Genomic DNA, 19709 nt, shown 5'->3' with positions numbered 1-19709 from the left:
CCAAGTAACCACTGCAAATGGTTCTTTAAGGAGCGGCGCGGCTTCCGAGGAGGGTCAATCTGGTTTACCCCAGCAAGGGTCAAACTTGTTTCCTTACTGGAGTAAATTAGTACTGGCCGGGGTAGAAGTATGAGAAATTTTACGGTCCACAATTTATAGGAACATTTCGTATAGGATCATAATCCTACCAAATTCCTCTAGTATTTTTCATTTTGAAAGAGACCTCAACAATAACCTAAAATTTAAGTTGTGTGCGCCAAATAATTATCCTTTTCGTCTAGAGGAATATTCATGCACGCTGGAAAAATAACAATCCTGTGGAGATGATGATCAGCCGCCGGCATAAGGGCCTGTTAATTCCTATGACTAAACTTTAGTCCATTGTTTTTATACACTTTTAGTCCCTAAACACCCAAACAGGTGGATTAAAGTTTGGACTAGGCTTTAATTCTCTAGTCCACAAAACTGTATTAAACTGGACTAAAGTGTCTTGGGGACACCCCTACTCCTCATTTATTGCCCTCCCTCCCACCCGGCTCCCTCCCGCCCGCCGTCGACGCCGCCAACCTCCTTCCCGCCGCTGTCACCGCCGGCGTCCCTCCGCCGCCCTCCAGCCCGGCCGCCGCCACCGGCCTCCCTCCGCCGCCCTCACCCCCGAATGTCGCCGGACGCGTAGATGGTGGAGCGGTTCCCGTCCACCTGCATGTCGCCGGCGGTCGACTTGGTCATCGCGGGCTCCATGCTGGGCAGCACCTCATCCTTTTTCTCATCCTCTTCCTCCTTTGAAACCCCAAGAGGAAGCAGCGATTTTTTCAGCGCAAACCGCGTGGGGGCTCCAAGCGAATTCGAAATCAGCGAAATCGTCAAAGAGCTCGATCGATTCATCACCTCCGACCATCCTTGCCGGTGACTCCTCCGTCTCCATTCGGATGCTGGCGTTCATCTACTCCTGGAGCTGGTCCTCGGCGTCGCCGCCCTCCTCCTCCTCCCGTCACCGGCCGGAGCCCCCACCCAGCCCAGATCTGGCGCGCGCGCCCAAAGGCGCCACCTTTCGTCGCACCCCCCTCGAGGCCTTGACCTGCTCTCTCTCTCTCCGAAGAAGAAAGGAGCCGGCAAGGAATGGGAACGGGGAGCGAGGACAAGCAAGCAGAAGCCAGAATAGGGGTACCATAGGGATAAAAGGATCTTTGTTCAACTATATTAATGGACTTTAGTCCATGAAACCAAATAGAGTAGGAACTAAAGTTTAGTTTATGGACTAAACGAACGAAACACCCACTAAGCAAACACCCACTAAGCAAGAGACCAGTAGTTGGGCAAATCCGGAGGCAACAGCTAGCAAGAGACCATCAGCGTGAACTCGGAAAAGGTCGACGAGATTCCCATCTTTTGGAATGATGACAAGACCGCTTTCCGCAGCGCCCTTGACGTGGCTGCTACAATTTTCGTTCGATCTTGGCTCTTGGCATTCCCCTCCCTGTCAACTGTGTCGTCGCAATGTGCGCAGCTTGACACCACATGCTCTCGTCTCGTGCACTCGTTTCGAGCCGCCTGGGTTATCCGTTTGACTCACGGGCTAGAAAGGCATTTTAAAAGAGTTGGTATGCACTACTTCGAATATTTCGATTGGAATGGTAAACGGTCTTTGCATCAGACTTTTGCGGTGTTTTGTTGCGTAAACGAAACATAAATGGCATGCTAAATGAGCCAGCTAGCCATACAGCTGATTCAAACGGTCTGATTTCTATGCTCAATTAAACAACTGGTCTAATTTCAAATAATCGAATTGGAATTGTAAACGGTCTTTTGCTACGAACTTTCGCGGCGTTTCAGGTAAACAAAAAGGTTAATCTGTCAAAATACATGTCCATTTGCTAAACTTTCATAACCTTAACTGTCAATACATACAAAAACTGCATAGATTAGTGGATGTTTGGTGCCTTTAGTTCATGGACTAAAGTTTAGTCCTTACCCTATTTTACCTTGTTTGGTTGCATGGACTAAAGTCCATTAATATAGTTGAACAAAGTCGTTTTTACCCCTACTACCCCTGTGCTTGCGCTGCTACTCCTTGTTCCCTCTGAAAGCCATTTCGGAACCACCTTCAAACTCCCATCTCCTCCGCTTCCGCGAACCAATTCCTAATCCCTCTCGCCCTCCGCCAATTCGATCCGGCCCACCCATGAGGCGGAGCGCACCACCCCGGCATCGTGAGATCCCGTTGGAGAAGAAGACAGGGCGGCGCAGCTCGCCGGCGAAGGGAGCAAGGAGGGGCCGCGCCGCCCGCATCTGGTGTAGAGCTCGCCCGCCTTCGCCTTGCCTCGCTGGAGAAGAAGACAGGGATCCCGCTCTGGAGAAGAAGACAGGCCGCATCCGGGGCAGAGCGCACCCACCCTCGCATCTGGTGGGAGGGAGGCCGACGGCGATGGCGGTGGGTGGGCGGCAGGGGCCGGGCAGGAGGGAGGCCGGCTCCCTCCGCCGGCCTCCCTGGAGGAAGGACAATAAATGAGGGGTAGGAGTGTCCCCAAGATAATTTAGTCCACCTCGTATGGGTCAGAGGACTAAAGCCTTTAGTCCACCTGTTTGGGACTTTAGTGACTAAAAATGCATAAAAATAGTGGACTAAAGTAACAGGCCCTTAGCAATGAATCATATGTTACTGGATTAACCATGGAAGTTTAAAATATTTATTTTTTAAACATCATTTTTTTCATATGAATTATCGTTGAAAGCTTCGCCTTGCAGACCATATTTTCAATATTTTGGGGACATACATCAACTCGGACGTGATCAAAACGGATCTTGTTGCGAAGGTTTGACCTGTGACGACGGTAGCCGTTGGACGGAACGGCTATTGCCTCACGCCATGAAAGTGGCTTTCAATGGAGTTTGTTGGAGCTCATTGATTGATTGCTCCGCTGATTGCCGTGCCGGGGGAAGCCATCGATCTTGCGAGGTAGACGAGGGCTCATTAAACACGCTTCCCCGTTTCGGTATGGATCTCTGGTACACTCGCATACGTGACCTACGGCAGTAGGTACCTCTGTTTCGGTGAGGCTGTGCTGACAGGTGGGCCATGACGGGAGGTAGTGCCTCGTGGGTCCCATCAGTCGGTACCTGGTCAACGGGCCCATCAGATGGTTGAGATCAAGGGGGACTAATGCTCTCAAACGGATCTGGTGGAAATCGGACGCCGTTTTGACTTGAGAGAGCATCAATAAAGGCGCCTAGCATACGATCAGTGTGCTTTGAACAGCGCCAAATGCTGGTCGTTGTGGAAGCACCAACTCTTTTTCTACTAGTACTAGCTGCAATGGGAACTTTCCCTTGTAAACTGGTTTTAATTTTAGTATAGTCGTGGTACAATCCAAAATATTTGTCCTTTAAGGATGTGTAGTTATCGTAAGAGTAAGTTAATTACTTAATTGTATCATGCTATTTAGCAGTATAGGTGACCATTTCACACTAATTTTTTCTTGGAACTATTACTTGTTCTGTTTCTAATACTACTATGGTGTGATATGTGGACAAACATGGTGAAATAGAGGAAGCCTCTCTAGTTTGGTTTAACATAGTCATTTCTCATTACTTTTTTCTTAGAACCAGTAATAAGTTCTTGATCAGGGTGCACGACGAATTATGGACAAACCAAGAAGCAGTAGCCTTCTGGATCATTCCCTAACGCGTCTGAGCCTGCTGGCCGGATCCGTTGCTACAAGATGTACTCCCTCCGTCCCACAAAAATTGTTCGTTTAAAAAATTTTAGACAAGATAGTGACAATGCTAAAAGTTCAAAGTATCCCTAATAACTCTTCTTAATCGGATAGATTACCGAGTAGAATTAATTATGCATGCACGCTTGCAGTAATTGTTGGACCTATTAGCCTTCTTTATTTAGTGAGTCTGACTCGGGCATCGATTGTGGGCTGACCAGAAGGTATTATGAGGGTCTTTGTTGGATTGTGTGAGAGTTATATGGATACTTTTTATGGAACAAGTTGTGAATGTGTTTGTGGAACGGAGGGAGTAGTGTGGGTCGAATTTAAAATTTCATTTTCATGGGTTTATTTAGCTAATCATTGGGCACTGAGGACCATCCACATGCAGAGTCTCATGCGTGCATGGGACCAATGAACTCCATGCCGCCTTTAATTTATCATGCATGGCAAAACCCAAAGCTTCAAACCCTAAAAGCGCATCTAATCTAGTGATGGTGACGGAGCCTTGCATTGCATGCCTTGGCTGGCTGGCTGGCTGGCTGGCTATCAAGATGATAGGGAATTAGCACCAATCAATGCGCTTTTACCCTAACTCACTAGCATATGTAGCATGCTGAAGCCCTAGCTAGCTAGAGCCTTCCTAGATACTCCTACCAGCGTGTACGTGTGAGCCGTATCCAAAAGTGCTGCTTCTCTCACAGAAGATTTTTCTCTTGTGTGGTGTGGGTGAGAAGTTGGAGCAAGAAGAGCCGAAGAGGCCACAACCACAGGGGAACAACCGAACAACAGGGGGGCTTTTCAGAAAATGTGAGCTGTCATGCTTATCTATCTTCAAGATTATTATCTCTTGCACGATATAATCTGCCACACAAGCTGATGCAAATCCTCCCCTTCCCTGCAAAATTATCTCCCACAGAGAATTAGCCAATCTAAATGCGTATCATATGTTATCAATTTAATCTATCTTAGTTGAATCTAGGTTCAAGTTCCTTTTCAACTTGAGTTTGGCTTTCTTTCTTGTTAACGAAAATGCATAATGGTCTTCTTTTTAAGTAATGAAGAGAAGGTGATGTGCATGTCAGAATCGATTAGGACCTAATCACCAAGGTCAATAAAAAGACCTGAAAGAACTGCAACAGAGAAGATATTCTTGAACAAAGTGATAAAAAAAGATGTGAAACAAGCAGAAAATTCCTCCGTTTGGAACCCATCCAATATGTACAATACAAGAGAACATCAACACCACAAACTTTACTAGAGCACTCCATCCATAGTGGTGACTGACCACATTAATCTATCTGGATTAGACGTGATCTTGATTAAGACCTAACATTTGTCCTCCATATGTTACTGTACCCTATCCGACACATCAGGTTACCTAAAGTCCTAGGATTGCAGAGAGCTAGCAAAGTTACTGGACCAGCTCCTGCAGTGACAGTTCACAACAATGTTCCATTCCATCACCCCTAGAGAAAAAAACAGATCAAATAGTACAGATTTTTGGCGACGACACATGGTGCCTGTCCATGCTGATTACTAGTTCACGTGGTGGTTGATTACTAGTCAAAATTGCGCACAATTATTCTCCCAATACTTCAACACACAACAGCAACTGGTAATCAGATTTTTGGAACGATGTTAACACCCAAACACTTGGACCTCACCCAATGGAGATAAGCCTAACTTTGCTTCCTTTTCCCGATCAATATCAAAGCATACACCGAAATGCCGCTCTCGATGCGGTAATTGTCTTAATCCTTTTCCCAAAGTCATGATACTGGATGGTCCCGTTTTAACAACTAGGAATCTTGGAATAATATGTATGCATGGAATGACTTTGAGGTTTAGGTTTATCCTTTGATGCTTTTCCTGGAAGCATTTATTTGTCAAACAAATTGCTTGTTAGTACTTCTCTATTATTGAGTAATCAATAGTCTTGATTTTTTTTCCTCGACTCCAAAATACTACATGCCGTTTCAAAATATCTAGGATGAACTATTTGGAATGTAGGAATGTTACTAGATTTCATTAAAAATATGTTATTAGAAAAAAAAGCTTGAAGGAATTACATCAACAACAAACACCACAGTAACAAATTAATGTGATAGCAAAGTGGGGTATACACAAACCATGGAGATCACATGAGGGCCTTGGATGTCAAACTACAAGTAACTCCTAACAATAATACAACTAATTCCAGCTGGTAAATGCTCCCTGCTGTAACCACATGCACCATCAGGCATCAGCCTCTCCCCATTTGATGCAAGGGTGGGGAATGCATCTGAGGTATCTGGCTGGCAATGGCACAAAATCAGCATGATTCCATTTATTGAGTGCATCTGCCATTGCAACAATAATGAATTCCTATTGCAGATGGAGTAGAGTAGGGGTCTGGTGAAAGTTGGGAGTGGGGAGAGAAAGAGAATGATGCTGCTGCACTGGGCAGCTAATAATCATGTGTGCAAAAACACCCTTCCAAGATGCACTGCAGTCCATGCCCATCCATCTCTCTCTTTCACTGAGAAGAAGCCACATAAGTGGAGAATGGAGTGGAGAGGAGCAAAGGAAAACTGTCATTGATGGGTGCCTATGTGTGCAATTGACTGCATCTGTCTTCTGTCTATGTGTGCATGGGTGGCACTCATATCATATCTATGTTGTATTGGTGCTTTGATGTCCTCCACAAAAGATTCCCTGTGGATAATATGAAGATGGGGGCATAATTGTGAGCCTCAGGTCACCATGCCCACTTGACAGCTTGCTTATTTGCTCCGAGTAAATTGCATCCCCGTATGGCCCGTCTGACTCAAATTAAACCTGTATATGCTTGGCTATTGTGTAGCTACATAGTACAATAAAAGAAAACTGCTCAGGTGCGGGCCGTAAACTAAACCTTGGCCAACGATTATAAAAAAAAAATACTTGTTACGGTTTTATTTTATCGACTGTGAAAAACCTCAGTTATTTGTTATTCAGGAGAGTATTTGCTGTTGCAAGCAAAATGCTGCTAATCTTCTAGATTTTGTGTTCACTGCGACAGTAACACTTGGTGCTCTGGGTCCACAAAAGAGGAGTTGCATCCAATAATTGAAAAATAAAGTATTATATGAGGCATAGGGTGGATGGCATGGGGATGGGGATCTTAATCTTATCTCTGAAAACTCCATCAAAGTTAGCCGAAAGTGGCTAACCTTTTCTATCATTTTCTATCTTTATTCCAAAGGTGATAATTAGCCACGCTAACACCCAGGAAAAAAAACTCATCAAACACAGTTGAAAAGAAGATAGATTAGTACCACCTCCCATGCATCATAAATAAATGTTGTTTTAGAAAGTGATTTTTGTTTGCAGATACTTCTAAAAACTGTTCATACTAATTAATTAATGATAATGATAATATTTTTAGGGGGGGGTGGATTATTGCCGATATATGACATCAAAGTCTGACCAAATAGGGCAGGTTGGCACTTGTTACTTCAACATGTCACTTCCAATTGGTCAAATAGGGGTTGGGTTTTTGCATAATTCTGTGGGGTCACTGAATGAGACATAGGTAAATGCAATTAGTCTGAACTCCCTAATTGCTGCTGAAAATAATTACATTTTATTAAGCATCAGTACTAAAAGCAATCCCTTTCACAATTGACATGCTATTACGATTGGCATCATGCCCTATTGCTTGGTTCTGTCTGCAGGCCATGATTATACGGTGGCATCATTTGCAGGGGATCGCAGAAGGTGCTGGGTGGATTACGGATTATCATACATCGCTTGACACGCTTTCCCCCCCTTTTTTTGTGGTGTGTGCTCTGGTAATAGCAAGTTGGGTGTGGTAGTAATTAGGGTTGGAGAGAGGTCACTCGGAGCATCAAAGGATCTGTCTGACAGCCAATTTCACAATTTGTATGATGTTTCAGTTACCTGGCCGGCCATAGGCCGTGCTACTTTTTGGTTGGGCCAAAGAATACTGCCAAAATTTTTAACTTCATCTCGCCGAAAAATGTTGGATTATTTTTTTTATATGAAAGGACTTTAGCTATAATTTAGGACACATTTTCATCCTTTAAATACAGGAAGGGAGATTAGCCAAATATGATGGACATCTCCAACTCCAAGAGAAAGCAAGGCAAGTTAGAAACAATACGAGCTTGCCAATTGGATTCCCTACCTTCGTGCACGAACAGCACAAAAGCGACTAGGATCTGTCCTTGATATCTGCAAAGTCGTCATATTTGTTCGATATAAACATAGTCATTCGTTGGCAGCGCGGTGTCCAAAAAAAGATTAAGGGGCGGCTTTCGTTTCCTATCGGGCCGCATTTCCATGCTTCGTCTCTACCTCATTATGCCGTCCGCTCCCCCGCCCGCACGTGGGTCCTTTATTCCGTACTGGGCCTCCAGTAAGAAAAGAAGAGAGTAAGAAATGGGCTTATTTCTTGGGCTGTATGTCGTTTCACTCGTGCTTTTATTTTTTGTCTTTGCTTTCTGCGCGCCAATCCGTGCCCTGGCTGGAGCTTACTCTAGAAACAATTCGTTCTGTGTTTCGTTACAGGATCTTGGGACCTAATCTTGGTGATTGGAGGTGAACTGCGGTACAAGTTAACCACTGCATTACAAAATCTTGTCCATACAAGCACCTCTTGTCCTTTTCTCCTTTTGCTGCGACCACACATGCATTATTATGCATAGAATCATAGACCATGTTTGGGAGATTATGTGCTTTGTCGACAATTGTTTGGATGGGCAGAAATTTTAGCATATCTACATTTTCTTAGAGTGCTTTAGGTTTGTTTGGTACATGCCGTTGGGTGCCACGTGGCCGCTGCAGCCGCGTAAAAGGTGTGGCAGACGATTTGTTCGCCAAACCTCAGGCAGCTGGTGGCGCAGGAATTGAACTAGCATACTGTGGTAGTGTTTGCAGCGTGCTGCAAGTGTGGTAACAAACCAAACGTATTGTGGTAACAAACTAAATAAACACTTAGTGCTTCACCCCACCTAAGCAAAACCTATAAATTTGGCTACAAATTATGCAAATCCGAACCACCCAAACCCGCTAACTGCTGACTAAATGCACACACATGTGGCACTCTATATTCCAAATGGAACAAATGGCATCAAAGATGAAAATTAATAGGGATGTTTGACTCCCACCTCCAGTTGCCACACCCAAGGTTTAGTGGCGCCACAATAAGATTGCTATTGCTTGGTTCGAGATAAGGAACAACCACGCTTGAAATAAGGCAAACTGTATGCATTTCGCATAGTGTGGTGTCCATTTTTTAAGCCACCAGTTGTGACATCGCCGCACTTTGCGCATGGCAAGTGGAGGCTAGGAAGTAAGAACAAAGTAGGCCTTAACATGAACCTTTTGCAACCATATAAACTAAAGTGCGCTTTTGTGTGGCGGAACCGCCCAACTTAAGCTGGTTTAAGTGCGCCTAATCACTGTCGGAACAACAATTATCCGAAATGCACCTAAAACAGCATAAGTCCGGTAGTCCGTCGAGTGTCCCTAGGACTCCTCGAAGGATCCACGGCGTGTCTCATAACCATACATCAGGATAATATCCGCGATGGGATAATATCAACAAACATTACATTTTTACATACATATAAAAGGTATGAGTTATTACAGGACATAGGTTGAAACAAACTTAGTAATGCAGTGTTAGACAAGCTCTAAGATTTAAACATAAATAGTTCAGGAGAAGATGCGCAAGTAGAACTTTTTCTCTAGGGTATTGTGAGACTTAGGTCAATACCCTAGGGCTTCGGGATCTCTTCCTCTGTAGCCTCCTGCGGAGCTTCTGAAAGATAGCCACAAGGGGAAAACCCTGAGTACGGGGTACTCAGCAAGTCTTACCCGACTAACCAATATAATAGTTTTCTTGGAATGCATGCCAGCTTTTGGGTGTGTTTGGCTAACATAACTTTTTGCCGAAAAGCTTACTATAAGTAATGACTTAGTTTTATCTTTTATTTGGGTTAAGTTATTACCTAACCATTCTAAATGATAACAGAAGGAAACAACCATAACTTATTAAATCATACATTAATTGATAACAGAGGGATACATATTGCATGAATTGATACTACGATGCTCAACAGTGATCAAGTGCATTCATAACCGAGAATTGCGGCGATCCGGATCTAATTACATCCTGCAGGAGAGTACCCTGATCACCAGCGTTATACGACTGTCCAGGTCATATCTGACAACCTCTCGATTAGCAAACTCAATGATTAGGAATACGACTACCCGGACCCAGGGATGCACCCCCACATGGGACCCCACGTCTGGCCCGATCTCCATGTGAGTTTCAGGCTACACCCTTGCCAATCTCCAGCACGTCAAGTGCGGGTATGAAGTATTCCTGATCACAGAGTTTACTAACCTACTGGGCTTTACTGGTCCCATACCCAGTAAGTGATCAGATGCTTATCACTTGATCAAAGGTTAAGACAACGAATCGGGCCTTAACCAAATTAATCTAGCAGACAGAACTATACCTCTAGCTTCTGTTCGTTTTCATTTCCAAGTTATCTTCCATAAGCAACATGTATGATTTAAAAGTTTTCCTTAAGGTTGGTAAACCAAGCATGTAAGCAAGTAAGCAATTCTAGACTTGGGTATCTTCTAAGGTTTGAACAAGTGGCAAAGATGTCCTTAAAACAAGGCATGATCATACACAAGAATAGGTTTCAAGCAACTCCTAGACTTAGTGCATACAGATAGCAAATAACCTATAATTAGTCACATGAAATAACGACTCCAAACTAGATAGGTATAAATGCACCGGGGCTTGCCTTGTTCGTTAAAAAGATTAGTAGTCTCTGACGGGTGGGCTTCACAGGGAACTAACTCAAAAACTTCTTCGATCTCCGAAGGTCCTTCTGAAAATTCCCAATATTCTCCTTCTGGTGCTTCGGGATCTATGGCATAATATATGCAGGGGTTAGAATGCAACATTTTGAATTAAAGACTATACAACTTTCCTTCATGATAAAGTTGCAAGCCAACAAGGACTATACAACCTATCATGATAAAGTTGCAAGCCAACATACAAAAATTTAAAAAGGTTAACTCACAAATTTATTTTTTCTTATTCAACCCTCCTTATAGCTTTTTCTTTTATCTTTTAGAAAAAGTTATAATTATATCCTAATTTGAAAATCTAATTTCCTATGAGTTAAGAATAATTTGTGATTGAGAAAGTATTATTCATATTTTATACATTTTATAAATATTAAGTATTTATTTAATTACCTTAAAAGGAAGGCATTAAATAAATACTCGAATTTTTATTATTTTTCTAGGGTATAAAAATTTTAATGCATAAAGGAAAATAAAACAAGCCTAACAAAATTGGTTTCACTAATTTTGGACACTCCTATAAATTTCTGTGATTAAAATGGTGCAAAACGGATATAATGTAATTACTTTACTAAAGGAATCTAATTTTTCCCGAAAATCACCCGGAATTACTTTTCTCACCCAGCCCTTCTCTACCCTCTCTCACGCGCACTGGGCCCCACGGCGCGGACCCCACTTTTCCTATTCACTTCTACCCGCCGGCCCTATTCTTTCCTTAACGGGCCCCGTGGGCTGATTCTCTTCCCCTCCCTCTTTCTCTGGCCCAACACCGGCCTATTGGCCCACTTCTCTTTTTCTTCTTTTCCCGCGAGGCCGGCCTGTTAACTGCTCTGGGCCTCCGGCCTCCTTCCGTTTCGGCCGACCCGCGCGCTTCACTGGGCCTCAGACGCGCCGCGGCCCAGCAACCGCCCGCGCCCGGCCTGCTTCCGTTTCCCCTCTCCCTTCTCTCCACTGACGCGCGGGCTCAGCTCCAGCGCCTTCTTCTTCCTCCCGCCAAAACGCGCCCGCGACAGGGGGCGGCGCGACTCGCCGGCCGGCTCCCCACCGGCGGCAAAGCTAGACAAGGACGGCACCCTTACACCTTTACGCACCCGTGCGCGGCAACAGCTCCTCGGGAGATGGCCGGAGCCATCCCCTCCACGGCGACGGGCGGCGACTCCCTCAGCCGGTCGTGGCTATTCACGACGACGGCACAACTGACTCAAACAGCTACCCCTACACCACCCTAGGACCCTAAGGACTCGACTACGACTACTCAAGAAGGAAGAGAGGCAGCGCGAGGTAGAGCTCACCGTGAGCGGGCGGCGCGATGACGGCGGACAGAAGCGGCGGTGAGCACGGTTACTCCGGCATGGATGTTGGACAACAACTGGTCTGGGGTGTAGCTGGGGTGTCTGTGGGGGAGTGGGCGAGCGGAATTGACGGGAGGCGAGACGTGGCGGTGGAATTTTGCTTGGCGGTGGTGCTTGATAGAGGAAGCGCTGGCGGCGGTAAAAAGGACGGCAGTGAAACGGCGGCGCGGGAGCGGTAGATATTCAAGTGTTTCACCACGCGCATGGGCGACACCGTGGCCTACCCGTAGGCTTGCGTGGTGAGGAGGTGGCCTAGCCGTCGCGCTGGCGAGCGACCGAGAGCGGCGGCGGCGACACGTCGAGCTCGGCTCTGTCACTGCTTCTCCCCTTTTCTTTTTAACGCCCGAACTTCAGAGCCGAATTGTGGTCGATCTCCAATCCGACGGCCTCCAAGCGCCTTAACAGAAGTTGAAGATAAACTCAAACCCGTCATCTTTTGTTTTGGCTCTGACTCGAGATAATCATCAAATATGATTGAATTTTGATTTGTTTCTCGGTTTCCTCTGAAATTTACTGAAATCGACACTCAGCTCGTCAGTTACTGACAGAGACATTGATCTCACTTAGTGCTTCGATTTAGTGGTCCAATTCTTCTTTCCCCAGTCCAACTTCTTCCCAAATATATTCTACAATGTCCCAATGTTCCATTTTGCTCATGAACAAGTACCCCTTTTTATCTACATTGCTCTGAATTTAAGTCCAAAGTTGATGTTGCTGTTGTTTCAGACTTAGCCATTTTCCAAGTGTCAGTTAACTGTGACAATGTGCTGACTTTGAGCTCGAATTTGAATTCCTTCCCTTCACTGTTCCTGGCCAACAACACCTGAATATTGTAGTCCAAGGTTCATACTTCAGTATAGTGTAGTTGTCCTGGAGCACTTATTTGAAAAATTCTGCAGAATTAAATTTTGAAAACAGACTCTGCTGCTGTTTTTCTGAACTCCTATTTTCGGACGGTGCACAGTAAACATCCTTTTCGTTTTCTTTTCTCTGATTCCTTTGAGATAATTAGCACTATTTCAACTCCGAATTTTTGATCCTCCAGTTCCAAATACTCTTACACTTGTATTCCATATTTTTGACAAATTTTTCTGAATTTCAAATTTGAAATTCAAATTTCGACCAAATTTGACCCGAATTTGATTTTCGGCCAATTTCTTTTCCTTTTTTTCTTAATTTGCTTTTAATTTTCCAAAGTCACTTAGATGACTAGCTCGGCAACTGTTACAGCCTCTCCCCCTTAACAGAATCTCGTCCCGAGATTCCCGGGGTTAAACCCTCGATTTTTGGAATGGAAAGGAAACTGCGTCAGGTCAATTATTCTTTCTTTTTCTGTACAAGGATAGTGGGGTGGTGGCCCTTGTTCCTCAGTTCCTGACGGTTTCAAATAATTCCGGATACTTAGACTCTAGGTCTTCAGCTTGTTCCCAAGTAGCTTCATCCGGAGTATGGTTTTTCCATTGTACTTTATAAAACGTGATACTCCGAGTTCGAGTATCTCGGATCTTTTGGTCCAGGATTTTAATAGGTCTTTCTTTATAGGTTAGATAGGGCTCGAGCTCAATTTCTGGATCTTCTAAAATTTCTTCTGGAACTCTTAAGCACTTCTTAAGCTGGGATACATGAAATACGTCATGTATAGAAGCAAGTTGGTCTGGCAATAACAGCTTATATGCCACTGGACCTTTTCGTTCTAGAATCTCATAGGGGCCAATATATCTTGGGGCTAACTTTCCCTTTACTCCAAAGCGTTGTACGCCTTTCATGGGAGATACCTTCAAGTACACAAAATCTCCGGCATGAAATTCCAAGGATCGTCTTCTTTTGTCTGAATAACTCTTTTGCCGGGACTGGGCTACTTCTAAATGTTTGCGAATCTTCTGGACCTTCTCCTCGGTTTCCATAACCAAGTCCGATCCCAAATGTGTCCTTTCTTCTACTCCTGACCAATTTAGAGGAGTTCGGCATCTTCGTCCATATAAGGCTTCGAAAGGTGCCATCTTAATGCTAGCTTGATAGCTATTATTATAGGAGAACTCGGCTAGGGGTAAACATTCATCCCATAGCTTAGAGAAGGTAAGGACACATGCTCTCAACATGTCTTCCAGAATTTGATTGACCCTTTCTGTTTGCCCTCCAGTTTGAGGATGATAGGCAGAACTTCTAATTAGAGTGGTGCCCACGTCCTTTTGCAATCGTTCCCAGAATCTGGAAACAAACTGGGAACCTCGATCGGAGATAATGGTCTTTGGTACTCCGTGTAAGGATACGATCCGGGCTAGATAGAGCTTGGCGTATGTCGACACCGGATAAGTAGTCTTGACTGGAATAAAGTGAGCTGACTTAGTAAGGCGGTCGACAACAACCCAGATGGAATCATATCCTTTTGAAGTGGTAGGCAGTCCCACTATAAAATCCATAGAAATATCTTCCCATTTCCAAACATGGATTTCTGAAGGTTGTAATAAACCGGCCGACTTTTGTGGTATGAGCTTAATTCTTCGGCAAGTATCACATTCAGCTACATATCTTGCAATTTCAGGTTTCATCTTGGCCCACCAAAATCTTTGCTTTAAATCTTGGTACATTTTATTGTTTCCGGGGTGAATGGAGAACTTAGACAGATGTGCTTCTTCTAGGATCAATCTTGTTAGGTCCTCATCTTTAGGAACTACTATCCTGTTCTTGAAGTACAGTCCTCCATCTTCTCTTTGACTAAATTCGGGGATCTTCCCTTCGGCTTTTTGCTAATAAAGCATCTTAATCTATGGATCTTCTTTTTGGGCTGTGATAATTCTTTCCTTTAGGGTATCTTGAACCATAATATTCTGAAGTGTGCCTTGTTTTACTATTTCCAAACTTAATTCTTCCATTTCTTCACACAAGGTCTTCAGGTTAGACTGGACGGTAGTGCAATGGCATTGGGCCTTTCTGCTCAAGGCGTTGGCCACCACATTAGCCTTACCAGGATGATAATGAATTTCTAGTTTATAGTCTTTAATCAGTTCCAGCCACCGTCTTTGCCTCATGTTCAAGTCCATTTGAGTAAAGATATATTTCAAACTTTTGTGGTTAGTAAAGATACGACATTCACTACCTAAAAGATAGTGTCGCCATATCTTTAATGCATGCACTACGGCAACAAGTTCTAAATCATGGGTAGGGTAATGCTCTTCATGACGCTTCAATTGACGAGAAGCATAAGCAATAACTCTGCCTTCTTGCATCAGAACACACCCTATGCCTGTCCCTGAGGCATCACAGTATACATCAAAGGGTTTCTCTAAGTCAGGTTGAGCTAGCACTGGGGCTGTAGTCAGCAATCTCTTTAAGACTTGGAATGATTCCTCACATTCTGGTTTCCATTCAAATTTTATTTCCTTCTTTAATAATTCCGTGATTGGTTTAGAAACCTTTGAGAAATTGGGAATGAATCTACGGTAATAGCCGGCCATTCCCAAGAAACTTCTTACTTCATGAACAGAGGTTGGTGATTTCCAATCCAGTATATCCTTGACCTTTCCGGGATCTACTTCGATTCCTTTTTCGGAGAGTATATGCCCAAGGAATGGAACTTTCTTTAGCCAAAATTCACACTTACTGAACTTGGCATACAATTGGTGTTCCCGGAGTCTATTTAGAACAATGCGCAAGTGTTGCGCATGTTCCTCCTCATTTTTAGAAAAGACAAGGATATCGTCTATAAAGACGACCACAAATTTATCTAGCTCCGGCATGAATACTGAATTCATGAGGTACATAAAATGTGCTGGGGCATTTGTCAATCCGAAAGACATAACCAAATACTCATACAGTCCATATCGGGTTGAAAAGGCTGTTTTTGGTATGTCTTCGGGTTTTATCTTAATCTGATGGTACCCTGACCGAAGGTCGATTTTTGAAAAGACCTTAGCTCCGGACAACTGGTTGAACAACAAGTCAATCCGTGGCAGCGGATACTTGTTTTTAATGGTTACCGCATTTAAAGGGCGGTAATCCACACATAGCCTTAATGTGCCATCCTTCTTTTTAACAAATAGAGCTGGGCAGCCCCATGGTGAAGTGCTAGGTCGGACAAAACCCTTATCCAACAGTTCTTGGAGTTGTGTTTTTAACTCTGCTAGCTCTTTAGGTGGCATTCGATATGGTCTTCTAGAGATAGGAGCTGTATCTGGTTTTAACTCAATAGTGAATTCTACCGCTCTATCAGGCGGTAGCCCAGGAAAATCTTCTGGAAATACATCTATAAACTCATTAACCACAGGAATAGATTCTAGAGTCACTGCTCTAGTCTTTTTGACCATCTGGTCCAAACAAGGATGAGCGGGTAATTGGAGCTCGAAAGAGTGGCCTTGATCATCTTTCATGCTAACGACCCGAGTAACCATATTAATTTGAACTTTACGTTCTTTCATCCAATTTACTCCCAAAATAAGATCTATTCCTTGATCTTCCAGAATTAAAGGGTAAGCTCCCACCTTATTTCCTTCTAGGTTTACAATCACATTGCGAGCTACTTGATTTGTATTCTGTGTGGCCCCAGTAGCTTGAATAGCATACTTAACATTTAATGTATGGACCTCTAGTTGATGTTGTGTAACAAACCTTTTACTTATAAAAGTATGCGATGCGCCTGAATCAAATAAAACCATAGCAGGATAATTGTTAACAAGATACATACCTGCTAGGATAGGTTCTCCTTCGGGAATTTCTTCTACATTCATATAGTGAGCTTGTCCCGTCTTGGTATTGACGAACTTACGACGGACAAACTTTTGTCCAGTGCCTTGGTCCGAGGTCTGAGCCCTTAAGTTTGCGGTTCCCCCAACTTTGGAAAAACGGCAGTCTCGGGCGAAGTGTCCTGGCTTTCCACAGTTGAAACAAACCTGTGGAGTTCCTGAAGGAGTAGGGTTACGAAACCCGAGAGGCGGTGCAATTCCAGGACGAGGGGCAGCACTGGGAGCTCTAGCATTCCAAGACTGGAAAGGCCGTTGCTGAAATGAAGGGCGATACATAGGTCGGGGAGGACCTCGATATACCACCTTCATTCTCTGTGGAGCATTCCCAAAGTTTCCAGAAGGAACATTCTTCCTCTTCAATGCTTCTTCTTTCTTTAAGGTTTCATCCAAAATTCTCATCTTTTCTTCTGCGGTAATGGCTGTGCTTACCGCAGAGCTATAATCGGCGAAAGTGCAGGTGGACAACTTTTTCTGCATTCTTGCATTGAGCCCTCGAAGATAGCAATCTCTCTTTCTGGATTCAGTGTTGACATGCTCTGGTGCATATTGGGCTAGGTGGTCGAACTCACTGGTATATTCCAGAATACTGCGATTTCCTTGTTGCAGTCCTAAGAATTGTTCCAGTTTCATTCTCATGATACCTTCCGGCACAAACTGCGTCCGAAAGGCTTCCTTAAAATCTTCCCATGTGACTTCCCTCCCCACTGGCTGCCTAGCCAGGTGGCTGGTCCACCAAGTTGCTGCGGGGCCTTGAAGCTGAAGCCCTGCAAATTCAGCCTTTTGAGTAGTAGTACATTGGGGAATTACTCGAAACTTTTGTTCCATAGTCTGAAGCCATTCATTAGCTTCAAGTGGATTCTTGGCCTTCAAGAATAATGGGGTACGGGTTTCCAGAAATTGGGTGTAGAACACACCCTGCTCCGGATCTCGCCTACGTCCATTATTACCCGTGTTCTGTACGATCATCTGGAGTAATCGGGCCTGTTCTACCCCGGAATTCATAAGACTGGCTATGGCGTCAGCCAGCGTGGGTGCTCTTGGTAAATTTTCTTCCTGACCTCCAGAACCTGAAGCTCGTGGTTCTCTAGGATCCGTCATGCTGCCAAGAGTAAACAGGATATTAATATCTAAGGTGCGTTTTATCAGCAATTTTTTTTCCTGCACATTATTATGTCACACATCACAGTATGCTCACACACAAACCATACTTATACACATACTTATTTATAATACATGCTCTGGAGTTACTTTTTTTTTTACAAAAAAAAACCCTTAGTACCACTTGTCCAACACGCATATCTTACAAAAATATATTACAACACTTTTCGGACAAAGTTCATTTTAACCATCATAAGGGAAAATGCCTAGTTCCTCAGCATTTAGTCCCAGTCGGGCCATAGCTTCCTGCAGGATGTCTTGGTCCACGGTCATCAAGGTTTGCCCTGGGGGAGCAACAGGTGGGGCTTGATTGACAGAATTTTCACTTCCGGACTCCAGCCTGGGGTCGCTCCAGGTGCGAGAAGTATCAGATGCGGAGGTGCTAATTCCAGAGTTTCCTTCCATTTCTTCAGGATCCTCTTCTTCTTCTTCACCTTCGGGTTCCTCTTCTCCCCATTGCTGAATGGGTCCATAGCCCTGAGGATCTAATCCATCAGCATTGGCATTGGCCCAAGCGAACTGTTGATTTCTCGCAGGGACTTCACCCTGGTCGTCCTCTATGTCCACATCAAATCCCTCCAGATTCTCATGAGCATACAGATCTATCTCAGGATCTGCAGGTGGAACTGGATCTTCTTCTACTTCTATCACAGGTACTAATTGATCCGCTTCCTCCGGGTTTGGTGGCTGAGGCTCTTCTGGTGGTGGAGGTGGTGGGACATTGACAATATTTTGTGCGGGTGCCTGAGCTTGCATCTCTTCCAAGGCTAGACGAAGTGACAGGATCTTGTCTAGCTGTTGGAACCTTTCCGCTTCCAGCCTATGGACATTTGATTCAGCTTCCTCCCTTGCCCTATCCGCCATGCTCCTGCTGGCTTCAATGAACCCTTGTATTACTCTGAGTTTTTCTTCATAATCCTCAATTCTTCTGGATTGCTCTCGCATTGCTTTTTCCATATCATGCTCTCTGGCCATCGCCGCCTTCTTGTACATCTCCTTGTCATACCGGGCACCCATCAATTCCATCTTAGCATCTTCGTTCTTCTGCCTCTGGTTATAATATTCTCTGATGCAGGCTTGATGTAAGTTGTACATTGCTGTCATATAATCAGAAGCAGCAGCAACCAAAACATCGTGCTCTACTCGGGAAGTGTTCTTCAAAGCTTTAATCCTCCTCCTCCATAACCCGTCATCTTGATGTTTGATCGGATAGAATCGAGCGGAGCTCGACCCTACCTCCACCTTGTGGTTTTCACATAGTTCAGTAAGAGCAGTCATGGCCGCCCTTTCTATGGTGTCATTAAATTCAAAACCCGACTCCATCACCTCCTCCAGACGCCAATTAGGATGGGTGTCATCATCCGGAATATGCACATACACAGTGCAATATTGCTTATGGCCAGTATCTTCTTTTCGCCAATAATATTCCGGGGGATTATGAAAACCCAATTCTTGTAGTGTTTTCCAAAGTAACTGCACGAATCCCGGCTTATCCAAGTAGCGACCGTGGGTCCACCCATCCTTATCGGTGTAGCCTTCTTCGAACATCCTATAAAAGAAACGGGGTCAGGTCTAACGGCACTCACCAAACCCAAAAGTTTTTGAAACATGTAATGCAAACATGATGCAACGATTCCTACGTACTTTCGGACTCATATACACACTCGTAGGAAAATTGGTGGCATCGTAATCTCTTCCTAAATAATAAACTACCGAATACTAGCGACACGCAGCAAATAGTTAGCATTTGCAAAACAAACAACCAGTTAACACTACTGCCACCTGTGACTCTTGTTTTTATTATTTTAAATAGAGTCTCAATTTTCAAAAGGTAATGTCTGTCGATTATCCCAACCTACGGTTCTGAT

At 44.2% G+C, this 19709-nt stretch overlaps 1 protein-coding gene across 1 annotated transcript; it reads right to left on the bottom strand.

Moving 5' to 3' along the window:
- Positions 1-648: 648 nt before the first annotated feature.
- On the bottom strand, positions 649-18936 carry LOC101770105 (proline-, glutamic acid- and leucine-rich protein 1-like). Its single transcript, XM_004959394.1, has 2 exons — positions 18168-18936; positions 649-833 (listed from the first exon to the last, which is right to left on the bottom strand). Exons 1-2 carry the CDS (start codon positions 18934-18936, stop codon positions 649-651), a joined length of 954 nt encoding a protein of 317 aa, XP_004959451.1.
- Positions 18937-19709: the final 773 nt, after the last annotated feature.

Source organism: Setaria italica, chromosome II (assembly GCF_000263155.2).
Source record: "Setaria italica strain Yugu1 chromosome II, Setaria_italica_v2.0, whole genome shotgun sequence".
NCBI lineage: Eukaryota > Viridiplantae > Streptophyta > Magnoliopsida > Poales > Poaceae > Setaria > Setaria italica.
The sequence above is the reverse complement of the archived record's forward strand: the minus strand, read 5'-3'. Positions and strand labels throughout refer to the sequence as shown.